Below are 27157 nucleotides of genomic sequence, written 5' to 3' on the forward strand. Positions count from 1 at the left end.
GTCAAAATAATCATAAGAAGCACTTTTTGCCTTACAGAGCAAATAATCCACAGAGTGTCATTTTCATTTTGCAAACAGGGTCACAACAGCAGTCAAATAGAAGCCTAAACACCCAGAGAGTTAACATACAGATTTGATAAGGTATAACAAGGGATTGAGCATGCTGGTGGGTTTTTAAGTCAGATCCACATTGAACCCTGTGACCTACTGGAGGTTGTAAGTGGAACCTGGGGAAAGCAGCTTTTCCATACAAAACAACAATAACACAACGACAACAAAGAAAACCAGACTCTGCTGGATGTCTATAATACTCATTTGCAGTAAGGCTTTCAAGATACAGGAATTTTTATAGCATTTGTATTTTAAGGATTTAGGGCAAATACAATTTTTTTTTTCTACTTGATAAAAAGAAAATTAGTACTTAAAAGGTTCAAAAATATATTGATTGAGTTATTTTTTTTTTACATAAATAAATTATATTGATTTTTAGGATTTAACAGCTGAAAAAACCCTTTCTGCTTCCACTGGAGGCAAAACTGAACAAAATGTTAGTGAAATAGAGCAGCATTTCTAAGAAATCTGTGGTCAGCATTGTAGACCAGCTATGCTACAAGGATGTCATGAAATAGGATTTGCTCAATTACTGGATTCTTCTTCCATGATCAGTTATAGAATTTCTGGTTTATATCTCTGATTCATAAAACTGGGACTCCTCTTTTTGAAGATACATCTGATTTTTTTCAGTCACGGTTTAACAGACTTCTTTGAGATGCTCATTTTAACATTTACATAATTTATAATCCCAAGTGTATAAAAGACAATGACAAAAGCATCATAAATAAATAATGCAAAATGAAATAGTTATGTCAGACTTTTGGACCTTCTGATAAATTAGCAAAACTGTAACAGAAAAAGTAAAAAATACAGTAAATTGTGACAACAATAAGTGAAACTGGTACTAGTAACACTTGCAACATTTCCAAGGGTCCTGCGCAGCCCTGCGCCCCCAGAGTACTGAACCATGAGCTTATTTCAAGTCTCAGAGTGTGAACTACCTGTGAAGAGTGAGACCATTGGAAGGGACGTTAACATGAAGGTGAAAGGAAATGGGGAAGTGCTGCTTAGGCAGGTTCTTTCTCAGTTCCTGAACGTGGAGAAGCTGAGGAAGAAGAGAAAATAATGTTGACGTGCAACGCAGTTTTGATTAACTGATAATTTGGAATTTGGGTCTAACTGTAAGATATAAACAGAATGGAGAAATCAGTGGACAAGTAACTTTTCACAGCTGTATTATAAAGGGTGGTACCCACTTGATAGCCTCAGATACTACTCTTCATCAGAGGACCTACTAGCAAGTGTCAAAGTGCTGGGCCACTGTCTTCTTGCAGGCTCCATAAAGAGCCTTATTCTGGGTGAAGGAAAGCCTGAAGTGAAAATCCATTCGGTCCTGGTGCTGTTTCAACACAGAAAGGCAAATTAATGGCTAGAGAAATCTGTAAGCGAACCAGGTGAGAGCAGAGGGCTAGCTGTGTGCTTGTGAAGCAGCGTGTACCTCTACGGAACGTGGGTCCTTGCCCCACCCCCGTCGCCAGCAATAACTCGTGGTGGGTAAAGCTTTCTTGAAGCAAGAGGCATCTTTTAACTGGGGAGAGGGATGTATAGAAAATAATGCCTAATCAGTATTTCTTCTTGCTACAGGTGTCTGAAAAACCATGAAGGGGAAAATTATATTACTACCAGTGAGATTTTTGATTTTTATAAAGAAATGAATATATGTATTTTCAGCCATTAGTTATATGCTTCTGTCTATACTACTCACTTAGTAATCATAAAATAGGGAAAGATTTTAACTCAAAAATATGCACCAGCACTTCCGTTTTCTGTGCTTTTTGGTTCCCTGTGACATTCTTTCTGTGCAACCCAGCTCATGGAAATGAGCTCCTCTTTGTCTGTTCTTCGGCTCTTCAATGGTAAATCCCTAGACAGCTTTCTTTTGCCATTTTTCCTCCTCAAGTAAGTGGGAAACTTGGGAAGAGAAGGGGGTAGGGCGCGTCACCAAGTACTGTATCAACTACGATTGCTGGAATGAACTGGATAACAGAATGAGAATTCTGTGCCTCCTAGACTAGGTAGACGACACTTATCTAATAAAGTGGTGAGACCCTGCGACTATTAACATCTGTTACCGTAGTTCTCAGACAGGAAATCAGGTAGGTAATTTTACTTATGGAAACACAGGTTCTTATGGAGGTGAAGTGAGGGAAGTAACAAACCTTTATGGGATAAGAAACTTACAAGTCACAATTTCTGAAATGAAAAAAGTTCTAATTGGTGTCGTTGTTGGAGTCTTTGAGTGCCCCTTCCCCAGCCTGTGCCACATGTTCTCTCTCTGTGGGCAAAGGGGCGCTGGGTTCGGTACAGTTCTGTTCACTGCTGGGCTCCCTTTGGCAGCTGGGAGCAGGCTCTGGGTGGGAGTTGGGGTTGTCCCCCTTTGTCTTCTTCTTCTTCCTTTTCTGGCTCTCCAGACTTACTATTTCTGAGTGTCTGGCCTGCTGCATGGCTGGCAGAGCCATGCCCATACCAGGGGAGAGGAACATGGATGGGTAGATGAGTCCAGGAGACACTCCTGGGATGAGAAATGGGTTAAAAGCCACGGGACTACTAGTAGTTATTGCAGGTTCGGACTGATCAGAAAATGGGCCTGGACCAGGCTTGTCTTCAGCTAAAGAGTCTGTTTTTACATCATGGCTACTTGGCTTGTCTTCCGCAGTCTTTTCAGTCACTGCTGTACCACTTTTCGTTGTGCTTGATAGAGACACTGGAGCGGTGGAAGTGCAGGTGGTTGCCATGGGTGCATTGAGGAGTCCCCCAACACCGAACATCTGGGGCACAGCAGCCATGCCCGGCAGCATCATGGGCAGCATGCTCAGGGTACTTTTGACCTCTTCACCCGTTGGCATCGTGGCAAAGCCAGCTGGAAACCCCACCAACCCAGTGAGGGGGATGCTTGGCATATTTCTCATGTTCTGAAGTCCTACCAGGTCCATCCCAGCAATCAGTCCATTCATGAACAGTGGCCCCATTCCAGAGGGAGAGTCTGCCACAATGGAAGGAGCCTTCAGGAGTTCACTCCGAGGCCGCCTCCCCCTCCTGCGGGGGCCCGTATCTCGAAGAACAGGCTCAGCTAGGGTGTGATTGAACTTGTTTTCTGGAATAAACCCCTGGAAAAACAGAAACACAAAACGCTGAAGGCGACAGGACGGCAGGTGGTCTGCTGAGGGTGACGACCAGGGCTCTGTCCCGGGCTGGCCTGTCTCCAGCTGCATGAAGGGTTCCCAGTAAAGGAGCACCTCCTGCCTACATGTGCAGCTATCAGGCCTGATGGTAGCTGACAGGCTTCTCCCTGAGCAGCTGAGAGCATTTTGTGGCATGGGCACTACAAGGGCACCTGCCACTGCCCAGTGGTAATTCCAACATGCTGACTGGCAAAAGTGGCACCCAGCCTATGAGAAGCTGGCAGAAAAGAGTGGGGAGCTGGAGAAAGCACTAAAGGTGTCCTGGTTCTTGGCAAGACTATCACAGCTGAGCCCCCTTCACCAGATCCCGACTGCCTTCCTCTTGACACAGGTTTTTATTGAAGCCACAAAGCAGAATATGTAAGGCAGGGTTTTGAAGTCAGATAGATCCGAGTTTAAAACCTGACCGCAACCTCCTTGCTGTAGGACTTAGGACATGTCTGTTAGCCTCTGAGTTTAAGTGAAAAAGGGCAATGGTTCCTATCTTTAGAGTGCTGAAAGTGACCTGTTTAACACATTACCTGATCCACAGGAAGCAGTGACTGCTAATGGTACATTATTTATTGTGTGCGTGCATGCCCCACTCCTCTCTGAATATCATGGGATACATACATGTTTGCTGAATAAATGAAGGACTTCTTGAACATTGTTGGGGAAATTGCCCAACAATGTAAGTGGTGGTTCTCCCTAAGGGAGACCACCTTTTTTTTCTCTATTTGGAGGTTTACTCTCTGATTTTCTTAATTAGCAGAGAGCTCTGCAGTAAAGCACTTCTGCTGCACGTGACCACACTGTGACAGGGCCGAGGCCTCAACATGGGCGATCTGGCACCTGTACTGGACATTCCCACTGCCCATCAGGATGCCTGAGCTGCACAGAATCACAGGGGAGGGCAGATCGCTCCAGCAGCATCAGCGAGCAGGAGGCGGCACACGGACAGGAAGGCGCAGACTGCAGCCCCACACCCTCCTTCCTGAGACTGGAGCTCAGGAGCTCTGCAGGGAGGTGAAAATGCAGCCAGGAACCTGCTCCATGGAGCGTAAACAAACCATTGCGATGACGATGGATCTCTCTGAATTTATAATCCCTAGAGAGAGAGAGAGAGAGAGAGAATTTCTTCCCCACAGACAGGGAGCAATTTCTTTCCGGGCTTAGTGCCGCAGTCCCTGTGCCCCTGGAGAACTGCACGCCTTTCTCTCGATTGCCCTCTACACCTCACTGCTATCAGTTAATTTATCAAGTAGTACATGCCCATGGTATTAAAAAAGGTGAACCGTACTTGTGCAGTTGAGCAGTCTGTGTTTCCTCATACAGATGAGGCGTATGGTGTCAGGACAAAGCCCTCCCCTGCTGGCGCCCTCCCTGACTGCCTGGGCTTCTCCTGTTATAAAGTCAGTGCGGTTTCACCCCCTTCCCTTTGATTACAGCAGTGGTGAAGCAAAATGTTCACAGAGTGGCCTCGATGGATCTTGTCACACTGGATTCCATGGAGGACAATGGTCACCACCAAGGCCAGATTTCGGAGCCTAGGAGCAGCATGAGGTGGGAGAGCTCAATGGTGAGGAGTGAGGCCTCTGGGCAGCTGAGGCGACTCCCCTAGCTGCACCTGCAGCCTTTTCAGGATTCTCTTTTGGAATACCTTCCCTTCCACTAGAGTCTGCAGAGTGGGGAGTGGGGATGTGACAAGCAGCAGCTGAGGCTCCACCAGCCCACAGCTTCCTTGTCTGCGACAATCAAAAGCAGGGACCTGGCTGTACCCCTCCATGGAGCACACTCCTGGGGCAAGAAATGAGGTGCAGGTCTCACAAAGAGATACCAGAACAGCCGGAAAAACACCACAGAATGTAGAGAAAGAAGTCAGGGAAGCTGAGGATAACTATGGGCTGAGACCGGCCACCAGGCCTGAGGGCAGTTAAGAAATCTATTTACAGTCTTCTGAAGGACACCTACTTTTTACTTTAATTCAGCAGCTGTGGCATTTCCCATTTCTTTCCACTGCCTCTCTTCTCCCAAAACTATGACAGAAGCAAATCCGTAGAAGACCCACCAGATTTGTATTTAAGGCGCGGCTGTAAGGTTAGTTAGTGGCTCTGGTTTCAAGTTCTTATGGGCTGTAAGGACACGTGCGTAGTGAGCCCCAAATGAGCAGCGAGGGGAACGGCTGTCAGAGGCAGCAGGGAAGGTGGTGGTGTTAACAGGATGAGTGGCAGAAGAATGGGAGACCACGAAGGAAGCACTGATCATGTGTCAGGTGCTGTACGAAGGGCTCCAGCAGCAACTCAACAAATCAGTGAACGAGCCCTGTAGAGTCAGTACTACCGTCATGCCTGCTTTACAGAGAATTTATGGATTCACAGATGTGTGAAAACATACATATTTGAATGTTTCTGAGTCCCTAGAAATAGTCACTTTTTGAAGACCTACATCTGTCCTTCAGTGTCCCAAGAATATTAAAAAAAAAAACAAAAACCTGTTCATCATAGACAAAAAAACTTTATGATGGCAACTTTAAGAAGAAAATTCTCCTCAAAAGCCTTGGTTTGTATTGCAGAGCTGGAAGAAACTCCTGAAACTGTTAGATTTAGTCCCCTTTGTTTTCACAAACAGGGAAGGGTAGGGTACAGGTGGTCAGGGACAGAGCAGGTAAGAACACAGGCCCACTTCCCAGCCCAGGACTCTTTCCACAGCACACCACACCCTCTCTTCTTCCCAGCATGACCTGCCACTTGCAATTTGCTAGGCTGGCAACTACCCACTCTGGCTCTAGGGAGGATCACTGGGGAAGAATTCCTAGCTGGTTCCTGTTTCTAAAGAGAGACAGTAGGACTTGCTGGATCAGGGCCAGGCTAAAAGGATAATTTCTCACCAGTTTGTCTTAAGTTCATCAATGCAAATCACCTCATTCTGGGCCAGCCACTCTGTCCATACAGCACAGTCTCAGGCCCTTGCTGGCATGGCACCACAGCCCAGGGCGCTTTGGCCTGGGAAACAACAACCTGACCACAGGGCTTTCTGAGCCGTCTTCCCACAGCCTACCCACTACCGGGAGGCAGAGAAAGGTGGTGGGAGTGTCCTTCCTTTACATATATAAATGTGCCCTCATAACTCTCCAGCAAGAGACAGCATGTTCCATCTCAGAAGTCTTTCTGTTAGGAAGAAAATAAGCCCAGCATTTGATGAATGGTGGCTCCTTATTTTCAAGCAATCTGCTATAAATTAGATCTTCTTTAACACACTTTGAGAATTGAAGACCACCCTATGCCCCAAAGGATCTTTGGCCACCTTGGCCCTGGCCCAGTAAGTGCAAGCAGCAATCATAGGCTCTGGGATGTCAAAAGCATCCTTTCCCCGCCCTTGCTGAGAACCACAAACGTAGAGAGAATGGTGGGCCCTTTCAGAAATGAGAGCTTGCTTAGAAGGCACAAGCTGATCTTCCTTCCCCTCTAGATGTGGAGAAAAGAAGCAGAAAGGCCCCGAGGGTACAGAGAACAGCTCTTCATCTGCAGCAGAGGAAGAGGAGTGCTGGCCAAGGAAGTCAGCTTTAACCACGTCCTGTGGAGGATCACCCCAGCTACCAGCTGCTGCCCACCCCAGTCAGGTGCCCCTCCCAGCAGTGCGGCGACCACACACAGCGGCCAGGCGGGCTTTGGCAGCTCTCCCTCCTGGTAATTACACCCTGCGAGCAAACCTGCTTCCCCTTCCAGGGGAGGCCTGCGGAGGGGCAAAGAGAACAAGGACAAGGAGCTTCCTTATGTTCAAGCACACTGGAGATAAATCTGCTTTCTATATGACTGCACAGGCATTCCAGCCCAAGCAGCACGTCCTCATCAATGTGTGGTAGTATTATTCCAATTCAAACTTAAACCTTGGGTGGAGTTAAGAGAAGGTGGCGACCAGAGCTTCCTTTCTCCTCAGGAGGTTAGTACAGTCATCCAACAAACACATGCTGGGTGAAAAGAGACTGAACAATGAAATGCAATATGTGGCTCTTCATTTAAAAATCCTAAAACCAAACCAAAACACAGCAAAAACCAGCTCTAAAAGACATTTTTGGGATAACTGGTGGAATCTGAATAGAGACTAGGTAACAGAAACTAATATGCACATGTAATGGCAATAATTATGCAGGAAAATGTTTTTTTTTAATGAGATGCATGCTGAAGTATTCAGGGGTGATATGTCACATCTGTAATTTACTGGCAAATGGCTTAGCAAAACCAAAAAAACTATACACATATGGAAAACAAATACATACATATATAACTTACATATATAAACTATATTAAGTATATGTGTGTGTTTACATATATTTGATGAGCAACCACTATGTACTGGGCATTAAAAATTCAATCCCACAACCACGCAGCCTGTGCTATGCCAATTCTGTGGACACCACCCATCCAAACCACAGCACATACGCAGAAGGGCTTGAAGTGAGCTCAAAGGAAGGGAGGAGGAGTACCTTGTGAGATTTAAATCTATTTCTAAAAGGAAGGGTAGGGTTTCTGCTATAGATGATTGTGTCCCCTCAAATTACTATGTTGAAATGCTGTACCCCAAGGTGATAGTAATAGGGCAATGGGGGATTTAGGGCAGTGATTAGGTCACAGGGCCAAGCCCTATGAATGGGATTAGTGATCTTATGAGGGCTGGCTCACCCCTTCCTCCATTTGAGGACACAATGAGAAGACACCTGTCTAGATGATGTGGAATGGGGCCTCACTAGATACCCAATCTGCCAGTGCCTTGACCTTGGATATCTGGGTCTCCAGAACTGTGAGAAATAAATTTCTGTTGCTTATAAGCTCCCCAGTCTGGTATTCTGTTATGGTAGCCTGAATGGACTAAGTTTCTGTGGCAAAGAAAAAGAGCACAGTGTGCCCTAGAAGGCCTGTGTTCCAAGAGGGGCTGCAGGAGATACACGGGTGCCCCTGCTGGAAAGGCTGAGCTGCCTGAGGTCTTGTTCTTGCCTTACTGCAGGAAAAGGGCCTCTGAGGCAGGCAGTGTGTTTATTTAACAAAGGAGGCTAACATCTCGGGGAAGAGGCTGGCTTGCAAGAACAGCTTAGAAATGGGTTTTCTGGCAAAGGGTCAGCATCTGCAGGGAGGGATGAGCACTAATTTCCAGAGAACATGAGGGAAACTGTTAGACATGGAGAAACAAACAAGAAAGCCAAGGGGGAACTACGTGGCTTTTCCTGACACATTTCTAAAGCAAGAGCTCAGAGACTATAACAAAACAAGAACCGAGGTCTTCCCTTGATGGCGTATCCAAGACACGGTGTGCCGAGACAAAAGGAGACGGTGGGAGGCAGCGTGAAGGGCAGATGGGACACAAACAAAGGTGAACCAGGTCGTACTGCTCAACAGGTGGAAGAAAGCGGGGAAGAATCCTAAGAAATAGGTAGAAGGGACATTTTCTGAGACTAAAGCAAGAGGGGAAAAAAGGGCAGCTTGTCCAATGTGACAAACTCTCTGGGGTCCAGGTCTCCCCCAGAGAGGCCGTGGTAGCAGACGGAGATGAGCAATGGCCACTATGGAGCTGCTAGACTAGCAGTAATCCAGGTGACAAACTCTGGAACACATTCCCTGAGAACATTAAATTCGAACCTTTTTCTGCACACCGAGGAAATGACTAGGGTGGGCAGTCTTTTGGAGCTATAAAAAGAAATCACATTCAAGCAATCCCACCGAGAAGGGAATTCCTAGTCAAGGAAGGATGAAGCTGGCAGAGTACTTAAGGCATTCAGGAAAAGCCTGAGTTTATGGAACAACCTGGGAAAGGCAAATGTCCCCACGAGGATCTTCAGAAGCTCCCTATTCGGGCGGAAAGCGCTTTTAGGAGGTTAAACGCACATTTAGGTATAATTTGCCCAAGCTAAACACATTTTCAAGTTGAAATGTTGTTACCGCCCCCTAGAGGTTATGACTTTTCTAGTCCAGATTTGTACTAATCTGTAAACTATAATTAACTCGGATTCGTAAGTATTCTGCAGAAGTCTTTGAAGTTCCTTCCAGTCTCATGATGCTATAATAGGAAAAGGGTAGTGCTCAGAGTCAGCTGTTTTTCATTGCCAGTGAGGCTGGACTAGGAAGAAATGTCTTAAATGGTAGCCAGAAAAAAATTAGGAAATGAAAACTTCCAATAATGAATTTTGTTCACTGACAAAAAAGGTTAAAGTTTCTTTCCCCTTGTAACTCTACAAATAGGGGAAACAAAACACAAACCCAAGCTTTAGCAATGGTTTAATGAACAATTCTGGAAGTAAAGGTTGAAAACAAATGACTACTGGGAGTCGCACAGTGCTCAGAAATGCCACAGCACCATTTTTCACTGCTAATCAACTTCCTGTGCTGGCTTCTAGTCCTCCTGAAAGAGGTCTCCCAGCGAACCTTTTCCCAGCTGGGGCTTTCTCTCAAGTGTATAAGGCATGGCTCAACCAGGATGCTCCTCCCGCCCCCAAACTCACGTGGCCCTCTTCCTTACCCTCAGTCCTGGCTCCTTGGGGACGGCAGGAACCCTTTCTTCCCCACTCAGAGAGCTGACATCTAATTTTCCAGGTTCTTTACAGCGTGGCCTCCTCTGCTTTGGTTTGTCTGAAAAATTCTAGGATGAAAATGGAGACCAATATTACAAAACATGCTATCCCAGATTCTTCTGATGAGGCTGACGCTTTTCAACTGGTTTTGCTACTGTTCTCATCAATAGCTCTGTGCACAGGAGCTGGCCAGGTTAAGCTAAAGGAAAGAGCCACCTGGCTTCACCTAGGCTTTCTCTCCCGAAGCAGCAGCGTTCCTGCAGTAAGCTGGAAAACAGCCTGTGTGGGCCCCCAGCCCTCCAAACTAGAACACCTAAGCCGATTCACCAGGCTGTCAGGGCCCTGTTAATCCCTGGCCTTTTCCTCTTGATCATTTCCTGGGATTCTCTCTCCACTGCTACTTGCCTGGCTGGTTTCGTCTGTGTCTGGAGGGTGTGCATCTATGAATGTGTTCTCCTTTTCCTGTGTGCTCTCTACCTACGTATCTTACTAGTTAGATGTACCCGGGACAATGACAGTGGTGAGGTAGATGAGCAAGTGAGAAGAGAAAAACAAAAAAAGCTATTAGTGCTCAAGAGTTCTCTCCTAAAAATGTCTAGTCTGAAGGACTTAGGACAAAGGCAGTAAGACAGCTTGAAGGGAATGTCCCAAAGCAGAATAACCTTAAAGCTAAGAATAGACAGTCCCCCAACCGCCACAAATCGTAAGGTATTAACTTGAAAAGAACACAAAGGAACATTTTTTATCAGGTGGCAGAGTTTATGCAACCTAAAGATTTCTCTCTGAACTTATGAACTGTAGGGCAATTTTTGTGGGGACAGCAGACAAGTTCTGCCCTCTAAGGATTTTTCATGTCTAGTTTCTGGCATAGTACTTTAACATGGGCTATCGTTTCTATTACTGAGGAATTTAATCAAAATTTAAACTTAAAAACAGAAGTCCTTTAACATGATATTGTCAGCCGACAGATTTCTCCCAAATAGCTCCCAAATTCCTGGATGGTTTCCCTCAGGATGCTTTCATCAAAAATAGCAACAAGTCAGCAGGAAGTAAACAGTGATTTCAGGCAGCACCAACAAACACTTACTGCCCCAAAGCCAGGAACTTCTAAGGAGTAGTCAGCCTGCTGCCTCAGCCAATCAAGCAGACTCTTGTTGGGAATGGCTTTCTCGGCTTGGCTGCTGGCTGCTGTGGGTGGCTCGGGGGCCGAGGTGGCAGGCCCCGGCCCCTCAGGATGTGTGGTGCTCAAGGTGGCCTGCCCTGGGTCTTCATGGACTTCCTGGATGAAGGAAAAACGGGTATGTATAGTTAATCACGACAGAATGAAACTTTGTTTCTAAAAAAAGAAAACACACAAGGTGTTATTTGAATCATTCCATCTATTTTCACCCTGATATTACTCAGCTGGGGTGCCTGAACTAGAACCCTACACACACCACTGACCCACGCATAAATTCTTGCATGTGATTTGGTGTTCCCTTCACTGGCACACTCCTCTCCCGCTCTTGTCAACTTGGTACACTTTAATTCCATCCTGACTGCCGGGTTCAGTTTTCCTCCTTTGTCACCATTGCCCACTGTGCCAGGCAGCACTCGCTGCTCCAGCTCCTGTCCCCACAGCACTTTGCTCCTAGCTCTCTCATGTAAAAAAAAATGCCATACCACAATTTACTCACCTACTCACCCTCTATAGTTTGAATGGCTGTGTTACTTCTGTTTTACCGATGCCTATAATAGGGTCTATAACAATGTCAGTGCTAAGTAAGTGTTTGCGTTAACAAATTTAAAAAAATACGCTGAGGACAAGGGGGAAAATTTTTATCGATCATTCCACTGGAATTCTATGATCATTATAGAGAAACCATGGTGTTGCACATCTAAAAAAGATAAACTTCTTAAAAGCTTGCAGGATTGAGCAGGGAAAGAACGTGTCACTTCAGCTTCCCAAATTTCTTTGAAAGTTTAAGAGGAAGACATACCCCAAGCAATATAGCTTAGTAGTAAAGTTCTCAGCCCCTAGAGAACAAGGTCTTTGGTTTGGTTTCCTGGTTTGTCATTTAGTAGCTGGATAATCTTGGGGAAATTATTTAATGATTTACGGCCTTATTTTCCTCATCTATAAAATGGGAATAATGAAGTCCATCTTCAGAATGGTTTTGAGGATCAAACAAGATAATCACGTAAAGCCTTGAACACAGTAAACAGTAGGCACTCAATCAGTACTAGCTATTATTCCTTTTAAAATAAGAAAACATTTTGGAGCTCAAAATCCAGTAAATGGGAAAACCCAAAATACAACATGAAGCATTAAACAAAGCATAAAAGGGGTCTCTCTTGGCCAGGTACACGGTTTCTGACGTTTTCTGTTGTTTGTAAATGATTTCCTTTGACTTTGGAACAAACTGTCTTAGCATGATCTCCATCAGTCTTCAACCCTCTTGAGGTAGACACTTTGCCCCACTTTAAAGAGGAGCAAAGTGAGGCTCAGTTGTAGTCCAATGTCACCAAGTCAAGTAGCAGAGCCAGGCTCACAATCAGGTAGCCCTTACTCCTGTTCCTTCTCCCATACCCGAGTCTTGGGAGAGCCTCACTACCGTGGAGAAAAGCCGCTGCACACTCAATCTTGCCATCTTGCTCTGCCATGCTGTCAACTGTGGCTCTTATGAAACCCTGGAGGAGCAGGGCTGTTCCTAGTTGAAATGGCAGGACCCCCTGGCTCATTTCTCCAGACCGTAGGCAGATTAAGCACCATTAATGACTCAGTAACTACCTAGTTCTACAGAGGATGGAGGGCATCTTATAATGAGAGAAAATAAAGCAGGACAACTGAAATAGAGATAAAAGATCCACAAAATGTTTTGTGTCTGAGGAAGAAGGGTTTGTTTCTCGGTGTAGAAAGGTGAATGTTTTTAATCTGATGACCTCGATACTCACCAAGATTCCTGCCTGAAGTGTTTGCTCCTTCAAAAAGATGAGGTCCATCCCTCCTTCAACATGTTTCCGCCTCCCTCTCCGCCTCCTCATGGCCGCATCATCTCTTCTGAGGCTTCCATTGACAATCTGTCCAGTCACGGGATGGATCAGGCCAGCTTGCAGAATCCCAGACAAGTCCATGCCGAGGGCCCCCTGAAGTGAACTGATAGCCCCAATCTTAGGGGTGCTGGAGCTCACTGAGAAAGGGGATGTGCCTCCTGGGGACCCCTCTGATGAGCAGGAAAGGTCTATAGCTGACTCCCCATGCCAGCCATTGAGGATGATAGGGGTGTGCCCGTGGGTGGCAGAGAACTGCTCCAGGCCCCGAGCCTTTGCATCCCTGTCCACCTCAAACTCGTAGGGACGCCTGTGCTTTTGTTCATCCTTTGTGAAAACTGGAGCTAAGAAGCTCTCCTGTGAACACACAAACAACAAGAGAGGTTTGAATGCCACACAAGTGGCTTAACACCAACTCTTTCTCCAGACCCGATTTCCCTAGGCCTTATATTATTTCCAATCATCTTCTTAAGAGTTCCAACTCAGGCCTCCTCAAACATGAACAGCTTGTTAAAATGCAGATTCTGCTTCAGTGGGTCTGAGGTAGAGCCTGAGAGTCTGCTTTTTTAACAGGTTTCCAAGTGCTGCTAAAGCTGCTAAGTCCATGAACTATACTTGCTGTTGCAAGATAACGCAGGAATGCTCAACCTCAGCTGTGCATCACAAGCACCTGGCAGTTTAAAACAACCCAGTACCTAGGACACACTCCAGAACAATTAAATCGAATCATTAGCTTGTCAAGGTCCCCAGCTGATTCCAATGTGCAGTTGAGCATGAAAACCAGCATGTTAAGGATGTATCTCAAAACTCACCACCCCCACTAAAACACTAACTCCTGCCTTGATTTCCCTAATTTCTATCAGCTGCCATTTTTAGCTCAGTCCTCCAAGGGTCAATCACACTGTTCTATTCATGCTTCCCTTTCCTTATATATTTATTAGTTATGGAGTCATGTTTGTCAATTCCCCCCCATCTTTGTATCCACTCAGAACCAACTGGAGTCTAGAACCTCTCTTCATCAGTTTCCTGCTTGGCCCCTAGCTAAGCTGTATACCACTCCAGGTGAGCTGCAAACCCCTGCTTTCATCATGCCTTTTCCTGCTCCAATACTTTTACTAGCTCGCCACTACATACAGGATAAAGGCTAAATTCCCCAATCAACACTAAAGGCTTGGCAAAAACAAAACAAAACAAAAACCCTATCCACTGAGTAAATATCTGCTAAATGAATGAACTCAACTGAGACGTGGAACATGCCCATCATTCTTTGTTTTGTGGTCACTACATTCTTGCAGGCTCACCTTTTGGATCTGGGCTGCCAGTGCTGTGCCGTTCGTGAAGCTGTGTTCTGCTACTTCTGGCTCTGAGAGGCTGGTTCGAGAACCAGCAGTGCTGGTTAGTACTGGAGTAGGCAGTGTGCCTGAGGGCTCATACTGCTGACTGGAGGGCCACTTCCCCTTTAACACCACTTGGCAGATACTATCTAGGCGGTTAATTATCACGCGGTCCTAGAAAAAAGGATAAAGCTCTGACGCCTAAGGATCGAGTTGCCTAAATTCACAAAATCCCTTGAGATCAAGGGTCGGTCAAGTTTTTTACCAGAAGGAGCTGATAAGACAAGAGCACCTCAGATGTACTCACTTTATAAGCCTTAAAATAAAAATCATAGTTAGACAATACAAATTAAAGCCATGATACTATAAATATTAGGACAATTTGACACCTTCATCTTATAGTCAAATTAGTTAAGGGCATGTATCTAATGTTCAAATGTTACATAACTAATACTTTTTAAAAGTATTAAACATTTCTCTGAGTGTTGTTCAGAACAATTCTAAAAGGGTTAAAAAAGGCAATTCAAAGCTGAGAATGGTTTGTGGGGGTGGGAAATGCAAGCTCTGGGGTACCTTTGGCCACTCAGAGAAGGAATAGAGAGTTTTCTCCTGTAGCAGCTGAGCAATGGTGGGAGCTCGAGCCTCCTGTAGCTCATCCCCAGTGTCTCCTGCGATGCCCGATGTTGAGCTCTTGCTCTCCTCTTCAGAGTATTTCCCTGGATAATCTGGGAAGAGTTTAAAAAAATGGATCACTACTTAATTGCAGTAGTGAGATAATTGTGATCTGAGAGATCAGGACATCCTGATCTTTTCCTTTTGCTTTTTAAATGAGCTCATTCTGTGCGAATTTATTTCAAATGGAATATTAATACGATAACTTCTATTTCCAGGAGAACCCTATTAGTTAAGCTGTAGAAGGCCAATCCTGCTCTGGGGCTCCCAAGGCAAGTCCTCTGGTGGAGTTTGCATCCACACCCAACACAAGAAAAGAGAAACGAAATTTTTCTTGTGTATCCAAGAGTGAAAGGAGACGAATAACCGCAAAGAGGCTTCTTTCTCACTTAATGCAGTGGTCAAGGGAAAGCTGAACATTCTAATACTGAGATCTTTGAAGGGACCGTCTATGAAATGCAATCACAGCACGAGGGTGCTTAATATGAGAAAGGATGAAATTCATGAAGCTTACTACAAAGGTAAGACAGACCTGATTCACTTAAGAAACTCAGAATATTTTGATTACTTCACTCATGGAGAGAAATGGACATGCAACTTCTTTCATGCTTCAGTAATGGTGAAAGTTTATCATCAACATGAATGCATCTTCAAAGATCCGCTTACAGGAAATGAACAGTGGTGAAACACCAAGGCAGGAAAAGTTGTTGACCTTTTTCTTGGTGAAATGACAAGCAGCATCCATCCTGAACTGTGGATATTTTACTTCTGAATGTGCAACAAGTCCCCTAGGGAGCTGTAGTAGACCCTGACCATGAAAAACAGTGCCTTGCTAGGCCTGGTAGACTCAGGATAAGTAAGATAGATGTGGCCCAGGCCCTCAAGGTTCTTACGACCTTATGAGGGAAGACAGCCAGGAAAGCAGGAGCAACTAAAATTATAAGCTAAGCTAAGTGCTATCGAGGGAAGGAAACAAGGTGCCGTGATAGGGAACAAGAGGGAAGAACCTTCTCAAGTAGGTTGGTAGAGAGCCTCTCGGAGGAGGGAACTCCCATGAAGATGAGGAGGCCGTGGGGAAGAGTATTGTGGACATGCTGAGGAACTAAGTGATGGCCAGGAGAAAAGTACAAAGATGAGGCTAGAGAGGTGGAAATCATCTAGAACGTGCCGAGTCCTGTAGGCCAGGATAGAAAATTTCGATTTTATTCTAGATTCAATGGGGGACCACCACTGAAAGGTTTTAAGCAAAGGAGTTGAATTTAAGTTTTTTTTAAAAAAGCAAAATGATGTGAGAGAGAAAACCTGGAAAAAGCCAGGAGACCTGGGGGCTGGCCCTGACAGGTATACCAATTAATTACTGTTCCTTCAGGACTATAGATTTCTAGTCTCGAAAGCAGGGCTAATCCTCTCTGCCCGACCTGTCCCACACCTTGTATGTGTGGAGGATCCCTTCCAAGGTCTGCAAAAGCACTTTTAAAAGCATCAATGAAAGGGGCTCCCACCATGTGTGCATATGATGCTCACCAAAGCTTAAGGTCACTACTCCTTTTACTCTGACTTAGCAACGCTGATGCTGCCACAAAAGGACACCAGTTCAGGAACATAATTTCTCCTTTAAACCATACTTGTCTTTACTTTGTATTCACTTGACTGTCTGGGTTTCTATGGACTGATTATTTGGTGATTTTAACCCACAATAGGGTTCAAAAAGCAATGTGGGTTTTATAATTCAACACATGGCAGCAATCCTTCGTGGCCTATGGTGAGGAAGATCAGGCATAGCTGTAGACTGGGTCCTTCTGAGTTGGCTGGGGTTACAATTCTATTAAGCTACTTTCAGTTTGGTGTCTTGGTCTTTATCTTAACTAGTGTGTAAATTTTAATTTGGGTTCAGAACTCTTCCCAAGAGCTCTGAATGACTAAAACCAAGATGAGGAGTTTGAAAATAAAAAGCTAGGTAACTTGAGGCTGGGTGCAGTGGCTCATGTCTGTAATCCCAGCACTCTGGGAGGCTGAGGCACGTGGACTGCTTGAAGCCAGAAGTTCAAGACCAGCCTGGACAATATGGTGAAACCCTGTCTATACTAAAAATATAAAAAATTAGCCAGACATGGTGGCACATACCTATAATCTCAGCTTGGGATGTTGAAGCATGAGAATTGCCTGAACCCAGGAGGCAGAGGTTGCAGTGAGCTGAGATAGTGCCACTACACTCCAGCCTGGGTTACAGAGCAAGACTCTGTCTCAAAACAAAAACAAAACAAAAAACTAGATAACTTGAGGGACTTATCTTAAATCCTCTCATTCCCTCTTATTACATAAAACCACTGCCCCAGAAAGGGAGGATGTGTCTGCCTACACCCCTGAGCACCACAGTGGGCCAGGCATGAAGAGAGTTGTTTTTGGTTTTCTGTTCACCCTACTAGGCCTTCTTAGAACTGAAAAAATTAAAACTACAGCTAACAATCATTTGTTGCTGTTGTTCCTCAGGATCCCCAATCACTGTATGTCTATTATTGAAAAGCACAAAGAATCTCAGGGTCACCTAGATTCTTAACATTTTGAAATTCCTTGAGCTTGAACCTTATCTAAGATTTCCCTATTTGAAAGAATCAAATCTATTTCTTTATTGCTGTAAACTTTTCATTTCTGTTGAGTTACTGAAAGGAATCTAAACCAAATGCACTGACATTAAGCCACACAGTTTTGACAATGACATGAAAAAATGGCTCTTTTTTTTTGCTCATCTTAACAAAGATCAAATTTATTTGTATGTTTGTACAGTCCCTGAAAAACTAGCTGCCCCTATATTAAACTGCAAGTTCCTAACATCCCAAGGCTGTTCCCCTTTAGCCAGTTTGAAGCACTTTATCTAGCGGAAGAACAAACTATTTCCCCTTAACACCATACATAGCATCTATTGAATAAAAATACACGAGCTCTCTTTAACATAAAATCTTTGCTCCAGAAAGGGAGGATGTGTGCCCAAATTGTATAAGTAATGCAGCCAAAGTGCTATGATTGTCTACAATCTTCCTCGATTTTCTACAACATGACCATAGTTAATAAGCTACTCTGATTTTCAGTCCGGGGCCTATGACCTTTGATGAGGGTGGGCAGGTCTGTTTCAGAAGCTGTAAAAATATGAAGCACTCTCTCCCCCAAAACCCATCCCCCCATCATTTGACAACTAGTTTATCCAAAATATACAAGATCCTACATACTGTACCTTGACTGTGGCAGTTTCCATCTCTTTCATAATCATCTTTATTCTCAAAATCTATGTCTTCTGATTTGAGCTCGCTTCTTTCGAGAGGATATGTGGGGAAAACTTTTTGCCCCTCTGCACTTTCTTTCCAAGGTTCTTTTAAAAGCTCATGTTTCACTTTAAACAGCTCTGATGGAACAGCAGTGGGTTCACCCTCCATGGCGATAGTATTGGTTTTGCTTCTGAACAGATCTGGGTTATAAGCCTTGGGTTTCTCGATTTCAAATTCGTCATTCTCAAGGCCATGCATCCATCTCTCCATGTGTTTGCAGTGGCACTGACAGGCTGCTGGAGGGGGGAAAGCCCTCTGTAGTCCAGGAGTCTGGTTTGCTGCCTCTAAGCTTCCTCTCTTGGTTTCATCTACATGGAAGCCTTGGCTCTTTTCCCTTGAGATGTCAGTAGTGGGCTCCATGAGATGCAATACCTCTGATCTTTCCCCCATGCCTGCTGTCATGGCAAAGTTTTCCTCCTCATTTTCCTCCTCTTCCTCCTCCTCATCACTGTGGTTCTGACTCAAAATCAATTTACTTTCTAGGCTTTTGTTTTCCAACAAATCAATTAATTGCTGATCTGATGACAAGTTTCTTTTGGAGTCACAGACACTAAGACTGCACATATCTACAAACCCACTTTCATTTCCTGGATTCAAGGAAGAAGAAGCTAAACACTTGGCTTCCAGCTGGCCGATGCTTTCAGGTCTCTGTCCTGACTCACTGCAGCAGAGCTCCCCTTCCTTTGAAATAGACATCAATAAATGTTTTCCATTTTTAATGTTTGCTTGAGCTACTCCTCCTGCTTCTAAGCAACCCATAAAAGCGGGGCTGGAAGCTATTTCTGCCTCATGGCCACCAGGCTGGCAGTTCCCATCTTTGCTTGCTGAGATGGTAATAACATCTTTTGCAGATTCTGTATTGGTACTTGGGCTCTCCCGAAAAGATCCTAGTTCTTTGCTGAGCACCTTCTTACCATACATCATGCTCTCTAGGGACTCAGGCAGCAGGCTTTCATCATGGTTGATGGAAATGACATCCTGAACTTTAGAAATAAAGTTTTCACAAGTCACATCGGGCAGGCTGAGATGATCATCTCTGCTTTCTACTTTCACTAGATTCTCAGGTTCATTTTCAAGGGTCTCTGAAGTCCTACTCATCTGAGTATATGTAAGAGATTCATATAATTTGGAGTTGGTCTGGTAAAGGCAACAGAGATTTCCTGGTGCCTGGGTGTCAGATCTTTTATGCTGAGCATAGTTTCTATAGGCATCCAGGAAGGACAGTTGGGGGTCGTTCATAATGTAACAGTCAGTGCGGTTCAGCCCATGTTTGGCGGTGCCGATGAGCAGGTCTCGATCATGCTTCCCACACTCCCACCAGACTGGGAGGTAGAGGCTGGGCCTGCACAGCTGGAGGCGTTCATGCAGCTGAGGGCACCTGAGCACTTGCTCTCGAACTTTCCGTAACAGTTCAATTCGGTACAGAGTTCTTGCAGCACGTTCCTCAGTGATGGGTTCAACGTAGATGGTGGTATCTGGGGGAGCTGCAGAGAAAGGGAAATAAAGCCTATCACTTAAGGTGGCCTCAGACACTAGCTGCCCACCTGAGACCCTGCATCTTTGGTCTTGGGAGTTTAGCTCCCTGGCTCCTCAGCATGGCAGTTTTAAATGTGTAGGCCCCTGCTAAAATAGGAAACTGAAAAAGAATGGAAGGCTTTTCTAAAGCAAGGACAGACCCAAGGGGTATGAAAGAAGAGCATAAAAACTCCAGTTGTGAAAATAATATCGGTTTACTTTAAATAAGCATGTACTAGGCCAGGCATAGTATAGTAGTAGTTCATACCTGTAATCCCAGCACTTTGAGAGGCAGAGGCTAGGAGGATTGCTTGAGGCCAAGAGTTCAAGACCAGCCTGGGCAACAAAGTGAGACACCCATGTCCACAAAAAATAAAAAAAAAATTATCTGGGCATGTTAGTACATGCCTATAGTCTAGCTGCTTGGGAGGCTGAGGCAAGAGGGTTCAGGAGCCCAGGAGTCTGAGGTTACAGTGAGCTCTGATCATGCCACTGTACTCTACACTAGGTACTTTATATATGTTACTTAGTTCTCACAAAAATCCCACCATACACCATCATCATGCCTGTCCTGTTTCAAGGATAAGGAAATTGGCTCAGATAAACTACCTTGCTTCAGCTGGCAGAACCAGAATTTAAATCCAGGTTTTGTCAGTGTGACTCCAAGGTCCACATCTTTCCAATATATACAGCTCCCTGGCTTGGATGGAAACACTTTAGCCATGCCACGCAGAGGGCAAAGGCTGGGATGTCTTGTGTGTGACTGAGTAGGCTCAATGTTTGCTTTACCTTTCCTAAAATATAGTCCCACAATCCAGAGCAAGTTCATCTACATGAGGCTAAAGGGAGGCCTGAAGGAAGCTGTTGCAAGTGCTGACCAGAAGGACATTTCTCAAAATGGCTCTCTGTTGGATCAGGGGATATTTAAATGACAGCCACTTACTTTCTATAGTTACAAGTCCACACATGAGAAAACACTTAAATTATTAAGATTTAATCTAAGAAGGTGCAAAGTTCAGAATAGGATAAATCTGAACATGACTTTAAAAAAAAACATGCGTTTAAAAAACTCTATGCTTTGGAAAAAGTGGTTAACAGTCTCTCAATACTTCTGTGATGTTTTAAGCTGAATTTCAACTTTATTGAAGTTAAATCATTTTGGGAGAGAGATTTTATTTTTTGAGGTGGACCCAATTAGAAGTTTATGAATTTCTAAAAGCCCACTTATCTTTATCTACATTCCTCAGGTAGACTCTAGTTTTCATAGGTATACCTAAAGTAATTCTTTAATTTGAAAATCAGAATGTTCTTTCCTTGTCTCATATGACAGTATACTAATAGTTTTCTCACCGCCATCTTTCCATGTGGGTAGACGACAGACGTTCCGGCACATGGCCACAAAACTATAAAAATACTGTTCCAGGCTCTCATCCGACTTCTTGTCCAAACGGGAAATGATGCGGAACTGTGTCCAGTCAAAGGTTTTCTTTTCTTGATCGTAAACAACACCAAAGGAAGATACTGTTCTATAGAAGTCCGCTTGTTCTCTCCTAGTCCACCTTGAGATTTAATCAGAAAGAGTGAGCTGTTTCTTCTTCTTCTTCTTTTTTAAAAATTGCTTGAGAACCTACTATGAGAGCCCATAAAGTCAAGAAAGGAGGCAGAGCTGGTTTGTGTCTTCTATTATTTTTATTTCAGTTAAACTGGGCTGAGAGGCTTATAATGAAAACAGCCTATTTTTCTACTTCCAAAGAGGTAACTACTTTCAAATCTTTCAGCTCTTTTTTCTGGTGTTTACCTCCCTATTTCTAAATCAGGTATACACTTGCTATCTCTTGATTCATTAATTTTAGGAATTACCTAGATAACTTCTGCCTGTAGAAGATGAAGATTTTAAAAATACTATATATGCTTAAATATCTAGCCTTATTATTATTTTTTAACCTGCATGGCAATATAGAATCAGAGAATCCTAGAGGGATCTTCCAGACCATTAAATTCAACCTCCTCATCTTACTGGTGTCCTGTAGGGAACTGATTACTTCAGTAACACATCCCCTGCCTCCCCGTCTCATACAGCTTTTCTTTGTGGTTTTATGGAGGTAGGGTGTCCACAACAATTATCTTTTCTGGAACACAAAGGTTCTCTAGTCTTTATATTCTATACGACTTAAGGGAAGTGGATAATTACATATCACCAAAGTCTTTATGAGGGGCTCCTGGGCAGGGTGCTCTCTTCTCCAGAGGGAGCCTAGCTAGGCCTGAGGGGTGCAGAGTGAAGTCAGAGCGAGAAGCAGGGAAGAAGTGGCTCTGGTTCTTCTCTTTAGAGATAGATAAGAAAGAAATACATTCCCAGAACTATCAAATTTCATAAGACAGGAGTAGAGAGAAGTAACTGAATTTGTTAGGCACTCTTAATTCATGGGATGTTTCATCAGAAGGATACAGAGGACCCAAGGAACTGCAGCTTCGTTGATACTTTCTGGTGGTGTCATTCCTAGCCTATGCTGGCTTTCTGTAAGCCTTTTAGAGCTTAATTCTCAGATGGGAAAGTAACTGCTAGTAATTTATTCCTTCCTTCTGGGCTTGCATTTTATGGTATTTATTGCCCTCCAAGGCTTGAAGGATTTAGCTATTATAACACAGCTTCAATGCACATTGTTCCTTTGTTGCTAAAAGAATTAGGGGGTCTGAAATGGTCTGAGACATTCCAGCATGGTGTTTCTGAACCATATCCCTAGAAACTGGGGTTTCACTTGGGGAAGAGTGTCAAGTTAGAAAATCATAAGAATCTGGAAACTGTAAACACAGGGTGTTCCTAGACCTCATCAGACTCTCATCATCATGATACCATCACAGTTGAAGGCTGAATGCAATGCATTCTGGAGATAATCTAACTTCACATGAGAACAGAAATACACTCGTCCTCCAGCTACCAACTTTACCTTTTGAAAACTTTACCCAGTGGGTGGCTGAGCATGCCCCTTTGGCCACTGGCTTTTACCTCTTTTGGGCTTCCTTGTTGATGAGATCCATTTCTGAGGTTCTCCTGAACATCTCTTCCTGAACCCAGTATCCTTGGTTACCTGGTCCCAGAATTTCAGGCCGGCACAGTTCCTTGCGGTTGCAGCGCTGGTAAACAGTGACCAGACGTCTGAGACGAGCTGTGAGGGCGGACGAAACTGGCCAGGGTGATTTGTCTGGGTCGGAGCCATCCTGGGCTTCAAACATCAGTGAGGATATTAGTATTTACAAACAGAACTAAACAGGAGTGACTGTCTTATGGCTTTGTTTAAAAAAAAAAAACAAAACCCCACAAAGCTGACTCAATAACTTAATCAAAGTAGTTACTGTTTTAATAATTGGCCCAGGAACTAGGCATGGCTAGAAGGGCTGCAGTTTTGCCTCAGATACAGCGTATGCCACTTCTGTTATCTCTCTCACACACAGAAGTGCCCTTTTGTGGCAGCAGTTCTGACTTGAGAACCTTGCCCTAAAGCACAGGAACGAGCAGACCCTGTGTTGCCTTCTCCATAAAAGACTATGAGCTTTGTGGCTGGGCCTTCCAATTACCAAAACTCTTTGTCATGTCTGAATTTAGGAAATTCAAAAACCAAACTAAACCAAACCAAATCCCCCAACCTTTCTTTATACATATATAAAAAAATCAGTCATCACAATTCCTTTTTACCTCTCAGACCCTATTCTAACTTAAGATATTAACATTTACTTCATTTCCTTTCTTTTTTTTCTTTCTTTTTTTTTTTTACATTATTTTCAAAGACCATTTTAGCTACTTGTATTTATAATTTACAGACATGGGTCAAAAATACAAAATTTTCAAAAGACTGTTTCTCCCACCTTTATCCCCCAAGTACCCAGTTTTTCTGAGAGGCAACAAAATGTATCGGCTTCTCATATATTTTTTCAGAGATATTTTATTTACATGCAAGCAAATCTATTTATTTTATTTTGCTTTTTGGAGTCTTTCTGTTTTTTACACAATTGTCCCTCACCTCGCTTCTTTTACTTAACAATATATTTTGTAGGGTTTTTCATGCAAGAACATAAAAAGCTTCTTTCTTTTTATGGCTGTGTGGTATTCAGTACAGTTATGCAGGTATAGGTGGTTTCCAGTCATGTGCAGTTTAAACAAAGCTGCACTGAATAACTTTGGTATATGAGTATTTCTACAAGATACCTTCCTAGAAGCAGATTGCTAGGTTTCAGGGGTGTGTGTCTTTGAAATTGAAGGGATATTGCCAAATTGTCCTCTGAGTTGGTTGTACTGAGTGAGACCTTCACTTTCAAATTTTAAGCCAGGTAGAGGAAGCCAGAGCCATGTTAAAGCTCCATGTGTAACTCCAGGAAAGTTTGATGAAGGTCAACTTACTTGGCTTTTTAAAAGAGCCTCCTTAAAAAAAACACATGTTAATAGCAAACACATCAATGCCCTTAGGATAACTAACAAACCGGGACCTTACTTTTCTATACCTTCAGAAGGACATAGTCTCACCTGCCCGGCTGTCATCCTTCTTTTCACCAAAAATGCCATCACCTCCATCACTGGAACTCTCCTAGGGATAAATAAAGCCACTCCATCAGCAAATCCCATCAGCAAAACTGCAGCTTATAAGAAATGAGCTCAGAGAGTCCCAATACAGAAAGAGTAAGCATCACACATAAGAGACGTCTCCTGCCAATGAACAACTCAGACCAAGATAGGAGCTGATAAATAAAGCTTACTTCTGCACAACCTTAAAAGAGCCAAAAAGCAGTTTATTTAAAATAAGTTTCTTTTTTTTTTTTCCTTTTCCTGGAACCATGCGGAATGCTTCTGCCTGCAGAGAATCAGCCTGAGCAATGATGAACTGGCATGCTCTCCCTGGCAATTACATTTTACAAGTACTATTTTAGTTGTGAATTTAAATATTTGCTTTACTATCATCACTTGCAATTTAATACTGTCATTTCACAAAGGTTGTGCCTGCATTTCTGTTCTTTTGCTGTGAAAAAGTGTCACGCTTGTGTTCATTATGGTTAGCTTACTTCACAGTAACAGACACTGTTTTCATAAAACACTACTGCTCCAGACATGAAACCTGATGGCGTAAAACCCTGGGAATTTGAAATTAAAATCACAACTTGAGCTCTAACTGAATCTGGAGTAATATCACAAGCACTGAGCTTGCCCAAGTTGGTGTATATGTCAAACTGGCTTTAATGGATTCCTTCTCTTGGTCTCAGGAATGGAACTTTTAACACTCCTTATAAATAATGCAGGTGGGAATTTGAGGGGTAGGAGAAGTGACTGTCCTATTTTTCAACTGGACTCCAATTTCAACATTAAAACTTACTATATTTTGACTAGCATCTTCTGACCTGAATGACAGTACAGAACAACCTCAGGATTCGAAACTTTGCTATTTTAGAGTACAGAGTCAGAGACAAGGGTCAGCAAACTGCACCCTCCAGGCTGTTTCTGTGAGGGTCTCAAGCTAAGAATGGTTACTTTTTTTTTTTTTTTTAAAGACACAGTCATGCTGTGTCCCCAGGCTCAAGTGCAGTGGCGCGATCTCAGGTCACTGTAACCTTTGCCTCCCAGGTTCAAGCGATTCTCCAGCCTCAGCCTCCGGAGTAGCTGGGACTACAGGCAGCGCCACCACGCCCAGCTAATTTTTATATTTTTAGAAGAGACGGAGTTTTGCTATGTTGGCCAAGATGGTCTTCTTCATCTCTTGACCTTGTGATCCACTTGCCTCGGCCTCCCTAAATGTTGGGATTATAGGCGTGAGCCACTGCACCTAGCTGGTTCTTACATTTTTAAAGGGTGGAAAAAAAAAAAGGGTGGCTGGGCACAGTGGCTCACGCCTGTAATCTCAGCACTTAGGAGGCCAAGGCGGGTGGATCACAAGGTCAGGAGTTTGAGACCAGCCTGGCCAAGATCCAAGAACAGATGAGTGGTTGCCAGGAATTTAAAGAGGGGTGAAGGCAGAAGGAAGAAGATGTGGTTATAAGACAGCAACATGATGAATCTTTGTCATGGAAATGTCCCGTATCTTGACTCAATCCATATCAGTATCCTGGTTGTGATATTGTACTACAATTTTGCAAGATGCCACTATGAGGGCAAACTGGATAAACTGTATATGTCATTTCTGTATTATATTTTATAACTACATATCAAATATACAGTTATCTCAAAATAAAAAGTTTAATTAGAATAAAAATGCAATGCAGTCTGTACATGTAAAGTTTTCATAATAAAATGTTGGGGAAAATGCAACGTAACTGTAGCAATGCAATCAAGTTCCCCCAGATCACTACCAAGATGGGGATTTCTTTCTTAACATGAAAGACAATGTGGACGACCAAAACTGCACATTTGACTCACCGTTTGTTTCTGGAGGCCATCTACTTTGTCCTCGGCATTGTCTTCTTTATCTGTGTTGCCTCTAAATGAAAGCAAAAAAAAAAAGGCATCACATACTACCTAGGCCCCCTTATCCACAGTTTCAATTACCCTGGTCAACCACAGTCCAAAAATACTAAGATATTTTGGGGGAGAGAGAGAAATCACATTCACATAACTTTTATTACCGTATATTTTATAACTTCTATTTTATTATTATTGTAGTTAATTCTTTATTGTCCTGAATTTATAAATTAAACTTCATCACAGGTATGTTTACATAGGAGAAAACACAATTTATCCAGGGTTTGGTACTATCTGAAATTTCAGGTACCCCCGTGGATAAAGGGGGACTTCCGAGTCAGCCCTCTGCAGCCATGGAGGATTGGTTCTCGGATCCTCAGGGATACCAGTATCAGCAGATGATCAAGATCCTTCGTTGGCCCTCTGTATCTGAGAGTTCTGCATCCACAGACAAGGAGGGCTGACAATAGATCCCTTCCTCTGTTGGCATTCCAAGTCTTAGTTTTTTCTTCCCTTGTGGGAGAACTCAAGAGACACTAAGAATAAGAGAAACTATCACCAAACAGTCATCAATTCTATAGGCAAGGACCTTTATTCAACTGAGATGGCAGCATGAGGCTCCAACTTCATGTCTACTCAGGCAAGTTCTGAAAAAGGTAATTTCTGCCCATCAAGAGTCATTTGAACATGTGACTCTGATAAAAGAACACACTCTAGAAACTGAAGGCTGTGCACCCCAAACGAGGCCTAATGTTGCAACTCCCTGGTCACAGTTCGATGGATCTTCCCACAGAATCTCACTTGGCACAAATCAATCATTGGAAGGGAGGTCTGCTGCCACTGGTTAAGAAGGACATTTTCCCCTTGTTACCATCAGACCCTTGATGCTAGGTCAGCTGCCTAATGTCTTCTCTTTTGTGAGCTTAACTATTGCTGATGCTTTCCTATTTTACAAAGATTCCTTTAAAAACTGACTTCGATTGAAATAGTCCTGTCCCAAATATTCTTGTACTTGC

The 27157-nt window shown here is 43.7% G+C and overlaps 1 protein-coding gene across 2 annotated transcripts in view; it reads right to left on the reverse strand.

Moving 5' to 3' along the window:
- Window positions 1-292: 292 nt before the first annotated feature.
- Window positions 293-27157, reverse strand: part of CHD6 (chromodomain helicase DNA binding protein 6) — a 188755-nt gene continuing 161890 nt past the window's right edge. For both annotated transcript variants that reach the window (XM_039479415.2, XM_074406545.1), the window contains 11 exons: window positions 26100-26160; window positions 24222-24282; window positions 22710-22926; window positions 21056-21264; window positions 18100-19674; window positions 14772-14923; window positions 14166-14372; window positions 12769-13221; window positions 10922-11113; window positions 9783-9902; window positions 293-3221 (listed from right to left, as the gene is read on the reverse strand). In XM_039479415.2, coding sequence (XP_039335349.2) covers window positions 2325-3221; window positions 9783-9902; window positions 10922-11113; window positions 12769-13221; window positions 14166-14372; window positions 14772-14923; window positions 18100-19674; window positions 21056-21264; window positions 22710-22926; window positions 24222-24282; window positions 26100-26160 — 4144 coding nt within the window. In that variant the 3' untranslated portion in view covers window positions 293-2324. The remainder of the gene's footprint in view (window positions 3222-9782; window positions 9903-10921; window positions 11114-12768; window positions 13222-14165; window positions 14373-14771; window positions 14924-18099; window positions 19675-21055; window positions 21265-22709; window positions 22927-24221; window positions 24283-26099; window positions 26161-27157) is intronic.

Source organism: Saimiri boliviensis, chromosome 9 (genome assembly GCF_048565385.1).
Source record: "Saimiri boliviensis isolate mSaiBol1 chromosome 9, mSaiBol1.pri, whole genome shotgun sequence".
Lineage (NCBI taxonomy): Eukaryota > Metazoa > Chordata > Mammalia > Primates > Cebidae > Saimiri > Saimiri boliviensis.